At 39.2% G+C, this 17,704-nt stretch overlaps 1 protein-coding gene across 2 annotated transcripts in view; it reads left to right on the forward strand.

Moving 5' to 3' along the window:
- CALCR (calcitonin receptor) overlaps positions 1–17,704 on the forward strand; it is a 143,904-nt gene that overhangs the window by 66,336 nt on the left and 59,864 nt on the right. For both annotated transcript variants that reach the window (XM_056485660.1, XM_056485661.1), the window contains exon 2: positions 12,215–12,302. In XM_056485660.1, coding sequence (XP_056341635.1) covers positions 12,255–12,302 — 48 coding nt within the window. In that variant the 5' untranslated portion in view covers positions 12,215–12,254. The remainder of the gene's footprint in view (positions 1–12,214; positions 12,303–17,704) is intronic.

Below are 17,704 nucleotides of genomic sequence, written 5' to 3' on the forward strand. Positions count from 1 at the left end.
CTTGGTTTTTTTTTTTGCTGTTGGTGTTTTTGCTGTTTCTTTTGAAGTATTTTCAAAGGGATTGTGGGATTCATGATTGATTGCAACTGATCCTGGATTACCAGCTCTTTTCATTAAGAGGGAAAGTTGAATGAGTTTGTCATGGTGTGATCCCTGGAGCAGAAATATATAACCAGAGCTCCAGAAGCCTATCTTAATTGTATAACAAAGGGCTGGGGATTTTGCAGACATAATACAGCCAGCTAGATAGGATGTAAAGCTTTGAGATAAATTCCATATGAGTTTTACTGAAACAATATGGGAAGCAGGGTAATATTCACTGAAAGTAAGCAAAATTAATATTGCACCAGATTTTCCATTCTATGCTATGGAACTCTATGCTATCATTATACAATTATGACTATATTTAAGAAAATGGAAATAGTATCTTCTGGAAAAACTATGCAAGGGGAAAAGGAAGTAAAGGAGAGTGGGAAAATGCTAAATGTAGGAAAGAGAACTGAATATAAGATCTGAAATAAGAAGTTTTAGGACATATAGGCACAGTAAAGCACATTCTGCTATTTGTGTCTTTGCTGTAAACTGTACTATTAAACTGTAGTATTAGTTTCACAGTGATGTCTTCCTCAATTAAAGAATTCCTTTTTCTTTTGCTTGTAGATATGTGAAACACCTGCTCAAATGAGATCACTGAATGAGGTTACAAAAGTGGTATTTTCTTGCACATACTAATAAAAAACTAATTAATAAAAACCCCAATAGTTAAAATATGAAGGATATTTTTATCTTAAAGAAAAAATATACAGATGCTGTTTGCATTCCACAAAGAGTATATGGCTTTTGCATTGCATTTTTGCTTCTCTTTGTGCAACATGTGGGCTATGTGATATGTAAAACCAGATTTTACTCAAAGAAACCAGAGCTGGGCCTCTTGCTTCCTTGGTGAAGCACTAAGTACAGTGCAGAAGATTCAAAATGCAGACATAACTAAAAATATTTTTATTGTTTAAGAAAAGAATATTCTTTAGGTGATTTTCAATTTGGTGATGTCTGAAAAACATACTTCATAAAAAGGTCAAGTGCTTCATCAGGATGAATACTTGGCAAGCTTTAGGCAAAAGTTCCAAGTTACTAATAAGCAAATAAAAGCCTGAGATCTTTCCAGATCCAGAAGGCCAAATAAACACTAGAGGGGCAAAAGGCCTCAAGACATGATCTCTGTAGATCTCATAATAGCCAGGCTGTTTTAAATTCCCTACATCTTGATTTTATACATCTCTGCAGAAGCTTACACACACACCCATAGACACACACATCTGGATTTAATGAGACAGGATGGCAAGGTCAGCTGTAGCTGCTCTTGAAAAGACTGTTCTGACTTTTCTAGAGCCATCAGAAATCTTTTCTGAATCTTAATACTCATGCAAATATGCTTCCCTTTTGTCCTCTATCTGCTATATAAAGTACTTTCCATATGAAGGCACTTTGTCTGGCAATGTAATTTATGGAAGAGACTGTCCATTATTTTTCCATGAAAGCTTTAGGTCGTGGGTGGATATTTGAAGTTTTTAACATCACAGAGAGTCTAAAGTTTCAGGTCTTTTAATTTATTGCCAGTGAAATAAACACTAAAGTTGGCAACCTCTGGTGTAAGAGGAAAAATCTTGCTGAGAGTTACAGACTACTTCCAGGGGTTTATTTTGAAAAGTCTTACAAATAGACTGCTACATTGGAGGCATTCATTTTCTTGTTTAAACTTACCTTTTGTGATCCATATTATCCTTTGTCTGTGCAGCTGGATTTGGTAGGAAGATTTGGGGAAACCCTAAGCCTAGCTGTTACATAAGCATCCAAGTTCCAGCTCTATATGCTAAACCAAGAACAGCCCCCTGGCACCTGCATGGGTCTGGAATGTGCTCAGAAAAGAAAATTGACTCTGTGTTTTCAGCTGACTTGAAACTTGGAGGCTTGTCCTTAGTGACTTCAGATGTCATTCTGGGGTTGGTTCTGAATTCTTTGGGTACTGGAGCCAGAAATTAATTTCATCTGCCCCAGCAAATAAAACCCTGCTAAAGACAGGCTTCAGCCAGTGTATATCAAGACTTTACCAAAAGCAAACCTTGGCATAAGGAAGCATTTAGAGTTAGTTTTGGCATCCTTAAAGAATCCATTATAAGTGATTGTAATTGGATTTTAAGTTACTTGCTTGGGAATTGCAGGGGCCCCAGAGGTTTCCAGTCCCAGCAGTGGAGCAGGTGGAAGCCAGACCACAGGATGCTTTACCCCCAGCCTCTCTGACTGGCTAACAAGATGCTTTCACCCACTGGTGCCCTGTCCAGCACAAAATTAGGCTACACATTATTTGTCTGACTAGAAAGTCAAATACAAAATAACACGTGAACAAAATCAGATAAATGAACTTTAAAATAATAACAGTAATATCAAATGGGACAGTGACATTGCCAGGAGGCCAATTAAAAAAATAAATCAGTATACCATTTAATGGGCTCTGAGGAGCCAAGTGGTAAGAAATCATTCTCATGTTGTGCCATTTCCCTTTTCAAGCTGTGTGGATTAGCTTCCCAGAGCTGTCTCAGAGCTCCACTCAACATATGTAATGGAAGAAGAAAAAGCCAGGGCTCACAGAAAGGTGGTTCTGCTGAAGGCAGGGAGAACCTTGACACTTTGGAGGATCTTACCCCTGCATAATGGACAGCAAAAGCAGAGTGACAGCCTGTAATCTGTGACAGTCAGCCTAAACCCTCATTGGTGACCTCAGAGTGCAGGATAGGAAGAGATCTGTAATAAATGCAGCTTAATACGAGCAGAGCTTCACTAACTTCTCAAGAACTTATTCATGGTAGTTCATCTTGGCAGAAAGATGCAGAGATTTACAGATCCAAAGACTCTGCTCTGCTCTTCCTGGCTGGGAAGGTTGTGGTGAAAGAGCTTGTTTCTCTTTTGTACTGGCTTTCTCATGCTTCACCATTTCTCTTGGGATTTTGGGGGTTTTTTTAAATATTACACCCACTACTGATCTGCCAGAAAATGAAGCTTTTTTCCATGGACCTGAATACTTGTGTTCCAATGAAACTTCTGTGATAAATGGTTGGTCATTCATAACCACGTGTATTTAGGATCTGTGGAAGGTATTGCTGAGACTCTGAACCCCATAGGTTGTTAGAAAAGCTCTTCTACTTATCAATATTTATAAGCAGAGGAAGAGGTCACCAGAGCTTCTGTTTGTATGGCTGGCAGCTGATGTCCCTGAAAGGTCATCATTAATATTGGTGGTGAGTAATGACCAACCTTTCAGCTCACAAGGCACATTCACCTTTCACCATCTACTTTAACCATCTGCTGGTCTTGTTTTCCTGCAAATACATTATATATATATATATATATATATATATATATATATATACATATATATATATATATATATATATACACACTTAAATTTTATAACATTTTCTTGGAGCATATGAGTTACACCAGTAATGACTTGTCTCACTGTTCCAGTGATTCCCATTCCCTCATCTGTATTCCTTTCTGATCCCCTGTAACTTACAGATAAAAAGAGTAACCAGGAAGAAAACTGCAAACTTCTCTCTGCAGGTCCTGGCAAAGACCCATTTTACCCTTTATTTAACCTCAGCACTGTGAACTTCACCTGCCTAGTTATCATTGAAAGCACATCTCTTCATGTGTGTTAGTCTGGGAGCCTTCCACAGAAATTTTAGTTGCTAATAGCTACCTCTTGGGAAAATGTCAGTTCACAGTGCTTTACTGTATGTAAATTGCCCTGTTGAACTTCTGAAATGAATGTATAATGCCTGAGGGAGAAATGTGTAGATTTTGCCCTAACTGAAACTGGAAATTTAGACAGTTACATTCAATTTAACCTTTTACAGTAATGGTGCCATAATTCCTGACAAGGACAACACAATATCCAAGCACTACAGCCATGATATGAAAATAATTGGTAATAACTGATGCATATAATCTTATTTTTACCAATTTTTTCTTATATCCCCATTAACCACTACATTATTTTATCTTTATTAATGTTTAGATTGGATGTAAAAATACTTTAAAATGCAGTGACAGCTTTGGGTCAATTTTCTACTCATTGTAGGGTAGGTGTGATACAGAAGTATTACTGTTGCAGTAGATATAATAATTTAAGAGCATAGGTAAAGCAAGATGTATCAGCAGAAGTAAAAATTCTTCAGGTAAACCAACTGGTGTATCTTTAAAAGTTCATTGAGACCTCAGACACAAAAAGCCTTCTCCAGAGACTGTCACAAGAGGATTTGAATGTCCCAAAACTTGTCTCCTTCTATTACAGAATTTAAAATACTCTCATAATATCTTAGTTACAACCCTTAGAGATCAACAGTGATGTCCCTGACCTCAAATCAAAATCAAGATTTTTATTCATTATTAGCAAACCTGCTGTAAAATTAGAACCAGATTCAAGAAAAATGCATTATTTCCAAGTAGCTCATATTTCTTGAGGTAGAATTGAAACCTACATCCAGCTGTAGCATGGGCTATTCTGCCAAGCAGGAACAAAATGCTTTAAATGGATGCCATGTGCATTTGATTTAAAGTAATTTATTCACAGGATTTTTCACACTTTATATGACTTACATAAAAACATTGACATAATAAGAACTTATAGTATTTTTCTTGGTTTTTTGCCCACCCCATAAAATATTCACTTGCTTCAAATAATTTATAGGAATGTGTGCTTGTGATAAAAAAAAAAGACCAGTGGGAATTTGCCTGGGGAAGGATTAAATGGAAAACTTAGAGGGAACTGGCTGAAAATAAATGTTAAATTACTATTTTTCTTTGGGGAATGTGCTGTAACCAAAAGAAAAAAAAATAACAAAAAACTCAATATATGATATCAAGAAAGTATTGACCAAAACAAGTATTGATCCAAGGGGGAAGAATGCCATGTATGAGGTTACATTTATCCAATTATTTGAAGATTCTTCCAATGTGATACAGAAAGAATTTGGTAATGGGAAAAATTACCTTACATTCACTTCTTATCCTGCAGTTTTTCTTGCTTCTCTCTAATTCTTTATGTGTGCTTCCAAAGTCCATAAAAGTCTGCCTTGTCATCATATTCTTGCTCCAGTAAAATCAGGTGTTTGTTAGAGTATTTTTAAATGCATTGACAGGCATATTTGGTATGTAAGGTCTAGGCTGTACAGTTGAGATTCTGTTCCAGCTTAAGTTATAAGGCAACCATGAAAATGGCTTTTTCCTTAATTCAAAAGTTTTGACTGAAACTGTGTAGTATGTTTCAATTTCTTTAGCAATGTATATTTAGCTCTACCCTCACAATTCCTCTTTTGAATTACACTAATATTATTAATCTTACACACAGGTGATGACTGTGGAAGCTGTATTCCCTGTTAAAATATTTATATAGAGAAAATAGTTCTAAATTTCTGCTTTAATTTTGCAGGCTATGCAAAAGATTTTAACCTGACATAAATGTATGCAGTTCTTTTGAAATCTTTGTTTTACAGCAGGGTAGTATTCATCCCAAGTTTTTGGCTGTATCCAAGCTGCTCTGTCTCCAAAATTAGATAATTGCATATTTTCTCCTTGTACAAGCATGGCTGCAAAGTCCTCCAAAAATTGCAAGCACTTTTGAAAAGATGTTTCACTGCTGAATCTAAAAGGCTAAAATTATACAGTGCTACTGTGTTACATGCTAAACCAGAGATTCATAATGATGTAGAAAAATGGCAAGGGGGTGTTCTGCTTTGAGGAATGTTCAGTGATGAGCTAGGCATTCCTGCAGTCTGGTTGCTTTCATCTGCCCACTGTTCCAGCACTCAGAATAGCAGGAATGCTCTGCTAGAGATTTTATTCCTCTGCTTTGCTACACAGCTTTCTGGGTTTTTTTCTACTTCTTTGTTCCACAGATTGGAAATATTTGACTTTAACATGGTAATGTTTCCTGGCACTTAGCAAGGTTTTTTAAAATATTGCTGAAAGCAGAGCTAGTAAAATCCTCAGTGTTGCTTCAGAACTGCAAAGTTTACATTTAACTTCAATATTTCAAATTTGATTGTAAAAACTAAAAAAAATTAAAGCCTTCACCATGAAGTATGAACACTGTGACATGACAATTGTACCCTGGGCTGTGTCCAAAGCAGCATGGCAAGTAGATCAAGGGAGGGGATTCTGCCCCTCTGCTTGCTTGGTGGGACTCCACCTGGAGTCCTGCATCCAGCCCCATGGTAAGAAGGATGTGAACCTGTTGGAATGAGTCCAGAGGAGGCTGTGAAGATGATCAGAGAGCTGGAGCTGCCTCCTGTGAAGACAAACTGAAGAGCTGGAGGTCTTCAGCCTGCAGGAGAGATTAGGGAGACCTAGTTGCAGCCTTTCAGTAGCTAACAGAGTCTAACAAGAAAGACAGGGATAAAGTTTTTTACCAGGGTCTGTAGCCACAGGAAAAGATCAATTGTTTTAAACTGAAAGAAGGTAGATTTTGACTGTATATTAGGAAGAAATTTTTACTGTGAGGGAGATGAAACCCTTGGACAAGTTGCCCATAAGTGTTGGATGCCCCATCCCCCAAACTGTTCAAGACTAGGCTGGATGGGGCCTTGAGCAACTTGGGCTAGTGGAAGGTGTCCCTGCCCATGGCAGAGGAGTTTTGAACTAGATGATATTTAAAGGCTCCTTCAAGCCCAAACCACTCTATGATACTTTGATGGGTGCTGAGAGCCTGACATCATTCTTATGTGAGCAATCATTGTCTTGTAACAGTGAGATTATTTCAAGAGAATGTCCTTTGAGTAGTGATAGAAGGCAACGAACTCATTTTCCAGAGTCACAGTGTGACCCACTCTCTGTACTGCATTATAGCTGAAGTAAAAGTATAATTGCATGTGTTGTTTCTTCTTTCACTGCAAAAGCATAAAAGTCACTTTTCTTTTAATTTCAATTCCACAAAAGCTTCAGCTGATCTATGCAGGGGCAGATGTGCTGTTATTAACCATCTCCTCCATCTCTAAACCCCTCCCTATAACCACTGTTTGTATTGCCAGAGCCTGTGGTGCAGAGGCATAAAACCTTGTCCCTCAGTCACTATTTCTGGGTAAAACAGAATGATATTGCCAAATTTAGAGAAATGCAGCAAGATACAGAAGGTCCTGTAGATGCAGAACTCCAGATTTGCTTGGTATGCAATTCTTCATATAATGCTGTTAACATTTTGGACTAAAATACTTCATAGAATACATTTGCAGAAGACTAAAACTGAGTTCTTTGAAACTAATTACACAGTCTGCTTTGTGTAAGTATTCCAAACTTTGTCTGCCAACAAATCCTCTGAAACACTTTGCTAGTCTCTTCCTGAAATTTTCTTTGCTCTTACTTGCAACCTCATAAAACTCCCAACAGCCAAGAGGGTCATTAGCAATGGCTTACTAAGCTTTGAAGAACTAGGAGTTTTTTTCTCTATTGGGGTTTTTTTTTTGGGCTACTAATAAGCAGTAGGCATCACCCTCAATTTACAGACATTAGAGATGCAGAAATACTCCACCCCCACATGTAATACAGATGGGATTTGTGTCAGTGCTCAGGCAGATATCTCACACTCCACTCCTAAGTTATGCTCTGGCAGGTGGAAGGAATCAGCTCCTCTAACTCCTTTGATGCTTTACTATCTTTTGTTTCATAAAATGTTCAGCCTTTCCTGAAATTCTTCTGGATAATTTGGTTTGGATATTTTAAAGTCCTCGATAAATAATTCCAATTCAAAGCATATTTCTTGGCTTTTTTTTTTTTCTTTTTCCAAGTATACTTGTCTCTGTTGTGTTCCCCAGTCCAAGAACCACCATCTTCAGTTTCCTTGCTGGTGTGTATGACCATGTTGGCTGCTCAGATATGTAATGTGGGGGCTTAGAAAACTTTGTGATTACCTTACACAAACAAGTTTGTAGCTGCTTTCTTCATATTTTTGTCCTGTTTGTTGAAAAGGATTTGGTTGAAGGGAAACCTAAGGTAAAATAACCCCTTTTTATTGACTGGTTTTAAATAGAAAAATGAAGTACCAAGAATTGGAGCTCCCATGTAATCCAAATGAATCGATAAAGCAGAATTATTTAGTTATTTGCTCTGTGTAATTCTGAAATTGCCTATTTCAAATTGCCTATTTGTCATGGCTGATGGTTTCAGTTTGTTAACATAGCACACACTGGAGATGCAGTTCACAATCTCCACCAGGCAAGCTATTGGAATCTGTGATCTATTGCAATAACTACTGAGTAGTCATCACACAGCTTAGCATTTGGGTCTCCAAGACTCACAAAATGAATGAGATAAGCAGCAAGTGTCCTATTTTAATGTTGCAATGCCTTTATGTGCCTGACACCAGAAATTGAGAATTTGGAATTTTTATTTCCCTGAGGATTCCCATAAAAGAGGAAGGTTAGAAACATCAAGGTAAGCCACAGGGAGTACAGGAGTAGAAGACAGTCAAATAATCTTCTGCCTTGCCTCATCCCTCTGGACACTTGAGGCTGTAAGGAGACCCTTCTTTCTGCCTGGGACTGATGGACTGATGGTCACCAGTTTTCTGGCATATGAGAAATAACTGAGCAGTGATCACCATTTCTATTGGAGATAGACCCTGGTGCTGCTTAAATCATTCCAAGACTATTGCAGGTAATGGCTAGAGAATGTGCTGAGGAATAGAAGGGACTGGCTCTACTCCCATCTCAGCCATGGGGATTAATCTCCTGGAATTTCCTGTGCCTGATGAGGTTGTAACTACAATTGTGGTCTGCACAAGACCTGGGATTGTAGAAGTGTGATGTACAGCTCACTCCCGGCCCAAAGCAGTAGCCAAAATTATGAACCCAGTGCTAAAATGTCCCACTGGGAGTGGGGGGGATCATTTTATTACTTTCCTCAAAACTGTCTGCATGTTTGGCTACACACAGACCTGCAACCTCCTGCCTGGATCCAAACACCTTGAACACTCAGCAGCAGGATCTGCTGGCTTGCCTGTGCCTTGCTCAGTGGTGCCTGCCCAGCATTTCCCAGTGTTAATGCAGGCAGAGCAGGTTGGTGCCTTCTGTGCTGAGTGGCCAGGCACTCCCCAGGAGGGTCTGCAAGCCTTATCTAGGTAAGAAAGCAAAGAGACCTTGTGGTTTGAGGTATGTACTTAGCCACAGCTCCTCAAATTCCTACTTTGAAAGCTATTTTTAAATCAATTTCTTTATCCAAAGGAATATCAGTAGTATTGTGGAAAATGGCACTGCAGATTTATCAGAGCAGAATAATTAAAGAAGCTTTTTTTTTTTCTTTCTTTCTTTCTTTCTTTCTTTCTTTCTTTCTTTCTTTCTTTCTTTCTTTCTTTCTTTCTTTCTTTCTTTCTTTCTTTCTCTTTCTTTCTTTCTTTCTTTCTTTCTTTCTTTCTTTCTTTCTTTCTTTCTTTCTTTCTTTCTTTCTTCCTTCCTTCCTTCCTTCCTTCCTACCTACACCCATTTTAATCTATTTTAAAATTGTGTAGCTGAAAACAATTTGTGTGAATCTTTCTGCCTCCCTGTTGTTTCTGCCCTGCCAGTGGCCAGCACTGTATTTGCATGTACCTTTTCATTTCAATGAGATCATCATCCTTGACCCAGTGCTGATGCCAGCCTAAATGTACTGTAGTGTTATGGGCCACTCTTATGGTTAAAATAGGAAAAAACTTCTTACTCAGGGGCTTCACAGTTTGATAGTTAAATTATTGTTGTTCAACAATTGCCACTGGAAAAGCTTCTGTGAAAAAGACAAAAAGGGTTCTGGATTTTATCTGGCATGTCAGTCATTCCTGTGGTTACATCTGGCTAAAAGAAAAATTACTGGAAGTAAATAAACTAGCATAGGAAATAGTTAGTACTCATTTACTCATATGTAGTATCATATGGTGCAGTCTTTGTAGTTAACACAGGGGAAAATTATGTGTTAAGTATTTTACAGATGGCTTTTTTATTAATTAGGAGAGACAGGAGCAAGAAACAATTTAAATAGCTCTTTCATTATACAGTAACAAATGTTCACAAAATCTCATGAGGATAAGATTTACCTGCTTCTCCAGCTGTAACCCCACCTGGTGCTGCAGGCACCCTTGGTGCAAAGTGCAGGAATATATAGTAGGTAAATTCAGCTGAGGTTGATTTTGCTTTCTGGGTCACAGTACTGTGTTAGCCTCTCTGTCATCAGTAGAAACTGTTGAGTATTTTAAGGCTGTTGACACTTTGTAAGGCAAAGTGCTCTCTTTGCCTAGTTGACAGTAAATCCCTACAGATGCAGCAGGAGGGATGAGGCTAACAAGAACAGAGGCACCCACCAGAGTGGCTTCACACCAGGCTGCAGAGCACTTTGCAGTACAGTGTGTAACTGCATGAGCACCATCCTGGTGCTCGTACATCTGCTCACTGCAGCTGTCCAAGAGCCATTGCTTATGTGCTCTTCATTAATCTTTATTGTCAGTTTGAACCAATACAGACTCCAGGGAAGAGCCTGGAAAATATGCAGGCAATTCCAGGCATTTCTCTCTGATCTAGATATCTAGTTTTTTGCTTCAATTGAGTTGTCTACCACAAATAATCAAATGCAAGTTTGTGGCTCACAGTGTAACTACATATTATTACTGTACCATTTGCATGTTGCACTACCTCTGTCACAGCAGAATGGTTCTGGGAAGATTCAGACAGTAATAAGACTACTCCCTATTGGAGACAAATCCTCTGAGCCATCTTTGCCATCATTTTATGTTTTATGTAATCTCAGTGACACATGACTGCAATGATCCCACTGGACCACATGTGCTACATTGAAGTGGAAGTGCCACACCTTTATTATATTTTGACATTACATATTTCTGCTTTCGATGGAATATTTCATTTAGATTTCTAGTATTTTCTTTAGATGGAATATTTCATTTACCCTCTGAAAATGGGTGCCCTTCCAGACCATTTGAAGATGAGAAAAGCTGTTTTAATACTGTTACTGAGACAAATATTTCACAGGTCATTGTGTTATTCACTGCATGTCAACTAGACTAAACATCCAAGTCCCTGTGCCTTTTCCCCATTAAAGTAATGGGTTTCAGATGTGTGGGGTACTCACATTGGATTGTTTGTCCAGGCAGAAAACACCTAACTTCTAGTTTTTAAGCTATCTGAAGAATGAAGGTGTGTGGGTGCTCACTGTGTTGCTGTGACTGAAGGTGATCACAGCCCCATGTCCTGTGCTGCTCAGCACATACAGCATGAGTGGTCTGTGAGATGTCAGAAGGCACAATGTGTTTTGACAAAAGCTGCATTTCTCACTTTAATGCAGAACTTTTTATAGTACTTAAAATGATGTGTTAATGCAAAGAGCTTTGCTTGCTTGAACTCCCACAACTGTGAAGCAATAAAATTATACCTGGTGGCCCCTGGATATTTTTGCCAGATAGGTTGGTTAAGTGTTGATGTAGAAAAAACCCAGAAAACAGAAAAGTTGCTGATCCAGTTCCCTTCAAAGCTGTGGAGTTGTGTGCATGGTGTGCAGCCCCAGTGCTCTGTGCTGAAGCAGAGCTCCATGCCTGAGGCTCACACTGCTGTGTGTCCGTGCCCAGCCACCCTGCTGCATTGTGCAGGTGTGATCCCACCGTGCTGTTCCCAGATTCTCTTCTCCTGACACATGTGCTTGTTCACCTAGCTGGAGGTTACTCAAACTCTGCCTATCCCCAGCCCCATAAACATATCTTTTGAGCTGCTATTACACTTATTTGCATACTGGATCTTTCTGGGTTTTGCAAGTTAGATTTAAAATATCCAAATTCTTCATAGGTCTGCAGCTCTGTATTAGCCTAGAAGCAGCTGAAGGAGGACAACCAAGGTAGCCTCAGCTGCAAAGACACAGGGCTTAACACTGATCTGCTGCTGGTGACCCAGCAACATGGAGCTGTACCCCACATCATCTGTATCACCACCAGAGATTCACAGAGGAGACTAAATTTAAAGAGCACCAACCTCCAATTAGATCAAACTTGAGCACATGTAAGACTGGGGGTGCTCAAACAACCACACACACAGAGTCCAGTCTAAGTCTAAAAACATGCTCACACACAGACAAGGAATTTATCATAACAAGAAAAGTCCAATAATGCTTTTATTTTTGTTTGTTTAATTCCCAGAAGGGTCATCTACAACGTGTCTCTCCAAGAAGACTCCACAATGAAAAAAACAACCCAGAGTTGCTTCTTACTCATCATCCTTCTAACTGTAAGTACAAGAAAACTGAACTGCTCATGACACCTGTCATACTTAAACTTGTGGTGATGTTGAGAAAAATAGGTACCAAGTTATACTTGTTATACTGCACAGGTGAAGGAAAGAGTTTCCTTACTAATAAATCTCAAAAGAAGATTAATAAGATTATCTAATAAAAGTTTGATCTTGAAAGCTTTTTTTCTTGGAGAGACAGAACTGCAAGTCTGAAGAAGGTTATGCATATGACTTTTCATTTCTGTATTTTACAGGCTGCAACATATCATGGGAACATGTGTGTTTGAAAACTGCCCTTTGTATTGTTCTGTGAGACAAACTGACTTAAGTGGTGATGGATTTTCACTGTTTATAGTTGATCTGCTATTAGGAAAGCAATTGAAATTAAAATTGTATAAATCTATTTATTAATTCAAATGCTATTTTCAGCTGTCTCATATCAACATTACATTTATTTTAACGTATGCAACATGGTTGAGTAATCGTGGTTCTAAACATGTAGCAAATTCATTTCTGCCTGACTAAATACCTCTTACATATATTGAATCCTTTTGCTGATCTCTACTTGGGAAAACTCAAATTTTTAGCAATCATCATAAAATGATAGACATTACAGGCAGTGAAAATCGAGAATACTGCCCAGAGCCTAAGTTACAGAATGATCACCATATGTCTGAATGATGCTGCTGGGAACAATTGTGCATCTCACTACCCTGGTGTGGTATGAGTAATTTACATGATGTCTGCCACCATATTCCCCATCTAACTCTAGCTCTGCCTTCCTGAAGAAAGCTTTCTCTTTCTCTTTCTCTTTCTCTTTCTCTTTCTCTTTCTCTTTCTCTTTCTCTTTCTCTTTCTCTTTCTCTTTCTCTTTCTCTTTCTCTTTCTCTTTCTCTTTCTCTTTCTCTTTCTCTTTCTCTTTCTCTTTCTCTTTCTTTCTCTTTCTCTTTCTCTTTCTCTTTCTCTTTCTCTTTCTCTTTCTCTTTCTCTTTCTCTTTCTCTTTCTCTTTCTCTTCTTCTTCTCTTTCTTCTTCTTCTTCTTCTTCTTCTTCTTCTTCTTCTTCTTCTGTTTTTTGGTTAGCTCCTCCTGCCCCTCTGGTTCTCGTCTTCTCTCTTAACATCTGAATGTGAAATATCTCCATGAATCTCCTCATCAAATCCCATGTTGTAGAAGCAAAAGAAATCCACATGTTGTAGAAAATGTGTTGGAGACCATAAGCAACTGCTCTACCTGGTCGACTCACTGGGTTGTACCTCTCCTCAGCCTAGCAGAGCTTGTCCACAGTGCTGTTCATCACTTAAATTTATGTAGATAAAAAAAAGAAAGGAAAGTAAAGAACAGGAGAATGACGGATAGAAGGAGGTAAAAAGGAAACAATTTAATTAGATCATGGAGAATACAGAAGAACAGCAAAGAACACATCACTTTGGTAAAGTGTTGAATCCATGGTTCAGGATCAGAAACCTCCATCAAAGAGGATCTGAAGAGACTTATTTCTGCTAACTTGGTCCCAAAAGAATTTGTCCAGAATTAGTTAACAGTTTGAGGAATCATCTCCATGCTGGAGAGAACTCTTCTACCCTGGGGTATGCTGGAGTGTTCTGGCATTTGTGACCATTTGAGTTGGCTGTTCTGCCTATCCCACAAGGGTGCATGTGACAATGCACTGGCTGTGAAATCACCCATGGTCAGAGATGTCTGTAACAAACAGCCTGAGAGAGACCAGCTTCCTTCTGGTTTGAGTCCCATCTCATCTGCCTAGATGGCTGGGGGTATTGACAAAGAACAGCAATTTTTCCTATAAAAAGCCAATGCCAAATGAAGAAGCAGATCCAGTTTATTTTGCTCCCAATCAAGTGACAGCACTATAAATATTCTGATAATTAAAATTGCCACCAGCACTTCTGAGCTCTCAAGGTTCTTTGACCTACAGCATGGGGTTGTAGGTCAGTCCTGAAGGATTGATCCCTTCCCTGTTGTTCCCAGATCTTTTCAGTCTCTCACCCATGAGAGCACGTGCGCAGTGTTAGTTCTGTGCTCATTCCTGCAGCACTCCAGGGCTAGGAGTTATTTTAGAAACTCTTCAGTGAGATCTTCATCTGCATTCATTTTGAGTATCTTTGCACCAAAGGGCAATTCATGTTCTGACCTCAGTGGATAATTTAACGTACATTTTCATGCTCCCAATCTCTATGTGCCTTCTTTCCCCACTGCAGTGGGCATACTGTGCTCTACTTTGTCATCTCTTAGGTTAATTTCCCTTTCAATAGGAAAGAAGCCATGGTCACAGAAGTAGACCATGAACAAGCTTTTTTTCCTTCATGAAACTTATCCAGAATACTGCTATAGGATCAAATATGAAAAGTATTTTGCCTCAGTGATTTTTCCAAAATTTTCCCCATCTGTAGATGGTAGAAGCCATTTATTTATTGAATTTATATATACATATACAAATTTGTCATTTGTAATGAGTAAAGGGTGTCTCTCTTTCAAAAAGGCTGTTCCCACTCTGTTGGTTTTTCAAATCAGTCCTTTGTTCCAAAAACTGTGAGACATGTCAGCTACTGTCTGAGGCTGAGGAAAATGTAGTAATTAAGAGGATTTGTGACACAGGCAGAAGTGATCTCCCATCCCTCTCCTCTACCCACCCTACAAGACACCCTTAGATGTCCCTTCTTTGAAGGTTTTGATGGTTTTCTGTCATCCTTTCATTTGTGGCCTGCCCCGGTTGGTCACTGTGAGCTGTTGTAAAGCAGCACAACCCTTTCAGGTCCTTGTTTTCTCCTCTGGGCTCTCTGCCTGTACTGTTTGGTCCACTGTAGGTGCTGGTGGTTCCCTGTGGTGCTCAGCCCTATTGATTAGGGGAGACTTTTACCTGAAATCTCTTTTCTTAGTGTAGCTGTGATTCCCTAACACAGTCTCAGAGCTGGAGCACACCCTGCTCTCTATACAGTGTTAGTGCTTGCAGAAGATTTCCTCAGATTCTTTTCATATCTCTCCTTCCATGTTTTGTCACAGACCCTATTTACTTGGTGTGCATAGACACTTCCTCCTCACCTCCTTTAGACTTGTCATCAGGGGGTTTGGGTACCTTCTGATAGAAACAATCTCTTTTATGCATGTAATTTTTTCATATAGAATAAATAGCACTTCCATGTACAGATCCATAATAATTGTTCTTTGCCAAAAAAAAAAACCCTGAAATGTCAATTGTTCTAAAACCTAATTTAGAAATAAAAGCAACCTCTAATTATCTTCCTCTTTGATGGATTCCCTTGCTTTTGGGTCCACAATAATGCATCACCATATAGTCCTCTAGTATATAAAGGGAATTTCATTAGAAAATTTAATTGTTTGTTATGTCATAGTTCACTTTATAGTGATACTTTCTAGCTTTTGCAATTATTGAGAGCTCCAGAACATTACTGAGATTTGTTTCCTCGAGTGCATGAGCCCTGGTATGCTGGACCAATTAGTTCATGTCCTCAGTGCACATTTCTCCTCACAAGAAAGATGGAGCATCAGCCCAGTGTGCCCAGCAGCATCAAACTGCTGAGAATGAGGAAGAATAAGAAGGTTTGGGTCTCTTTCCTGTGTGACCAATCAATTCTTCAGGACATTGACAGAAGAGATTTGTATTCTCTGCTTTATTTTGTCAAGTAAGAACTGTGCCTACAAATGGCCTTGGAAATGAGGATTGATGAAGTAGCTTTTCCCACATACTCCTATTTTGTGTCCTGAGCCAACCACAACATGCATAGCAAGGACTAAATGGATGCTGCAGCTGAAGACCACACTATTTTCAATTAGGCCCACTAAACAAATATTGTATTTTAAAATAAATTCATTCTGACTTAAAAACAAATTGTGCACATTCACTAAGCCCAAATCTGTTAAACTGTTATCAAGCCTCAGCCACAAAGATATGCAGAGTCTGGTACTGCTTTCCAGCTCCTGAAAGACTCATGAAAAATTCCTGTTCACAAAACATTGAAAATGAATTATATGAAAACCTCAACATAATTTTCAGTAAGTGCACAACTGGTGTATTTTGGAATACAGTTGTGGCAGGGTAGGTTCAAGCCTCCAGAACCCATTAGTCAAGCACTTGCCACTGTGATGGGGGAGCTGCCCATGATGCACCTGTTTGATCCTCACAGCTGGGAGTCAACACTCACTGGTGGAGTGGTGTGGCCACAAACTCTGCTGAGCTCCTGCTCAGCTCAGTGCTCTCACTGTGCATCTCTGAAACCCATGCCTGTGCAGGGAACAAGCCTTTTCCTGCTTAGACTGCATCTCTTCCAGCATCTGGTCCAGAGCAGATCTCCCATGGGCCAGAAGAGCTGCTGAAGATCTTTGTCTTGATTCTTCTGACACTTCTTGCTGTCTGGCACCTCTGGCAGCCCAGGGTCTTCCCCAGCCTTGGATGGTGAGCTGTCCCTGGGTCTCATCACCCTAAGCCATGCCTTTGGAAGCTGCTGTTCTGCATGCACACCTCCCTGTGTGACTATTTATGGTATGTGCACTCACAAGTTCTGAACCTGTTCTCACACAAGGGAAGCTCTGGAAAGCAAACTTCTGATATTTTAAGGTGGCAAGAATTAGTGTGAGAATTTGAGAGTCAAGCTGCTCATCATTTCCCAAGAAATAGAAATTCTGCAGACTGTTCTATTCACCCAGTTTCAGGGATGATCAGGACATTTTGACTACATTTTTGCTTTTTTTTAAAAAAAGCAAGTCTGTTGCTATGCAGCTGATTGCAGTAAAGAGGCATCTCACAAGAGGATAATCAGGGCTGCAAGAAAATATCCATGAAGTATTCTGGATAAGCCCACAGTTTTCATCAGGCTAAAATGAAAGTAAAGCTTCTTCATGTAAGCAGATCTTGTGGAAATAGGAAAGAACTGTAAGATTTGTGACTTGCTTTTCATTACAACAACCTTGTCTTCATCTACTGTGCCTGATAATCTCATGCTTGTTTAAACAGCTGCCAAATTCTGCCATGTTAGTCATGTGGGATCTCACTGAGATAATTACCATCCTGCTCCAACAGAGGTAGAGTATGGCAAAATTCTAACATTCAGTGATTAAGTAAAACATATCATGTTGTAGTATTTCCCCAAAGAAATTGCCTGCTGCTTCCTAGCACACATGTGATGGATAGAAATGATTATGTTTACTGAATACTGTATGATAATGGCCTTCCTAAGGTATCACAGTTGTTTGCTTATCTGTCCCAACACAAGCAGTTGTGAAAAGTAGTTCAAACATAATCAAAGTATGAGAGGGGCTCTGCAACTCATCTAAATCATGCTGAGCTCTTGCTCTAAAATGTGATGTACTGAAGAACAGGAGTTTAGTGATCCATAAAGAGATGACTGCACACAGTTTTAAAAGA

The sequence above is a fragment of the Oenanthe melanoleuca genome, chromosome 2 (genome assembly GCF_029582105.1).
Source record: "Oenanthe melanoleuca isolate GR-GAL-2019-014 chromosome 2, OMel1.0, whole genome shotgun sequence".
NCBI classification, from domain to species: Eukaryota; Metazoa; Chordata; class Aves; order Passeriformes; family Muscicapidae; genus Oenanthe; species Oenanthe melanoleuca.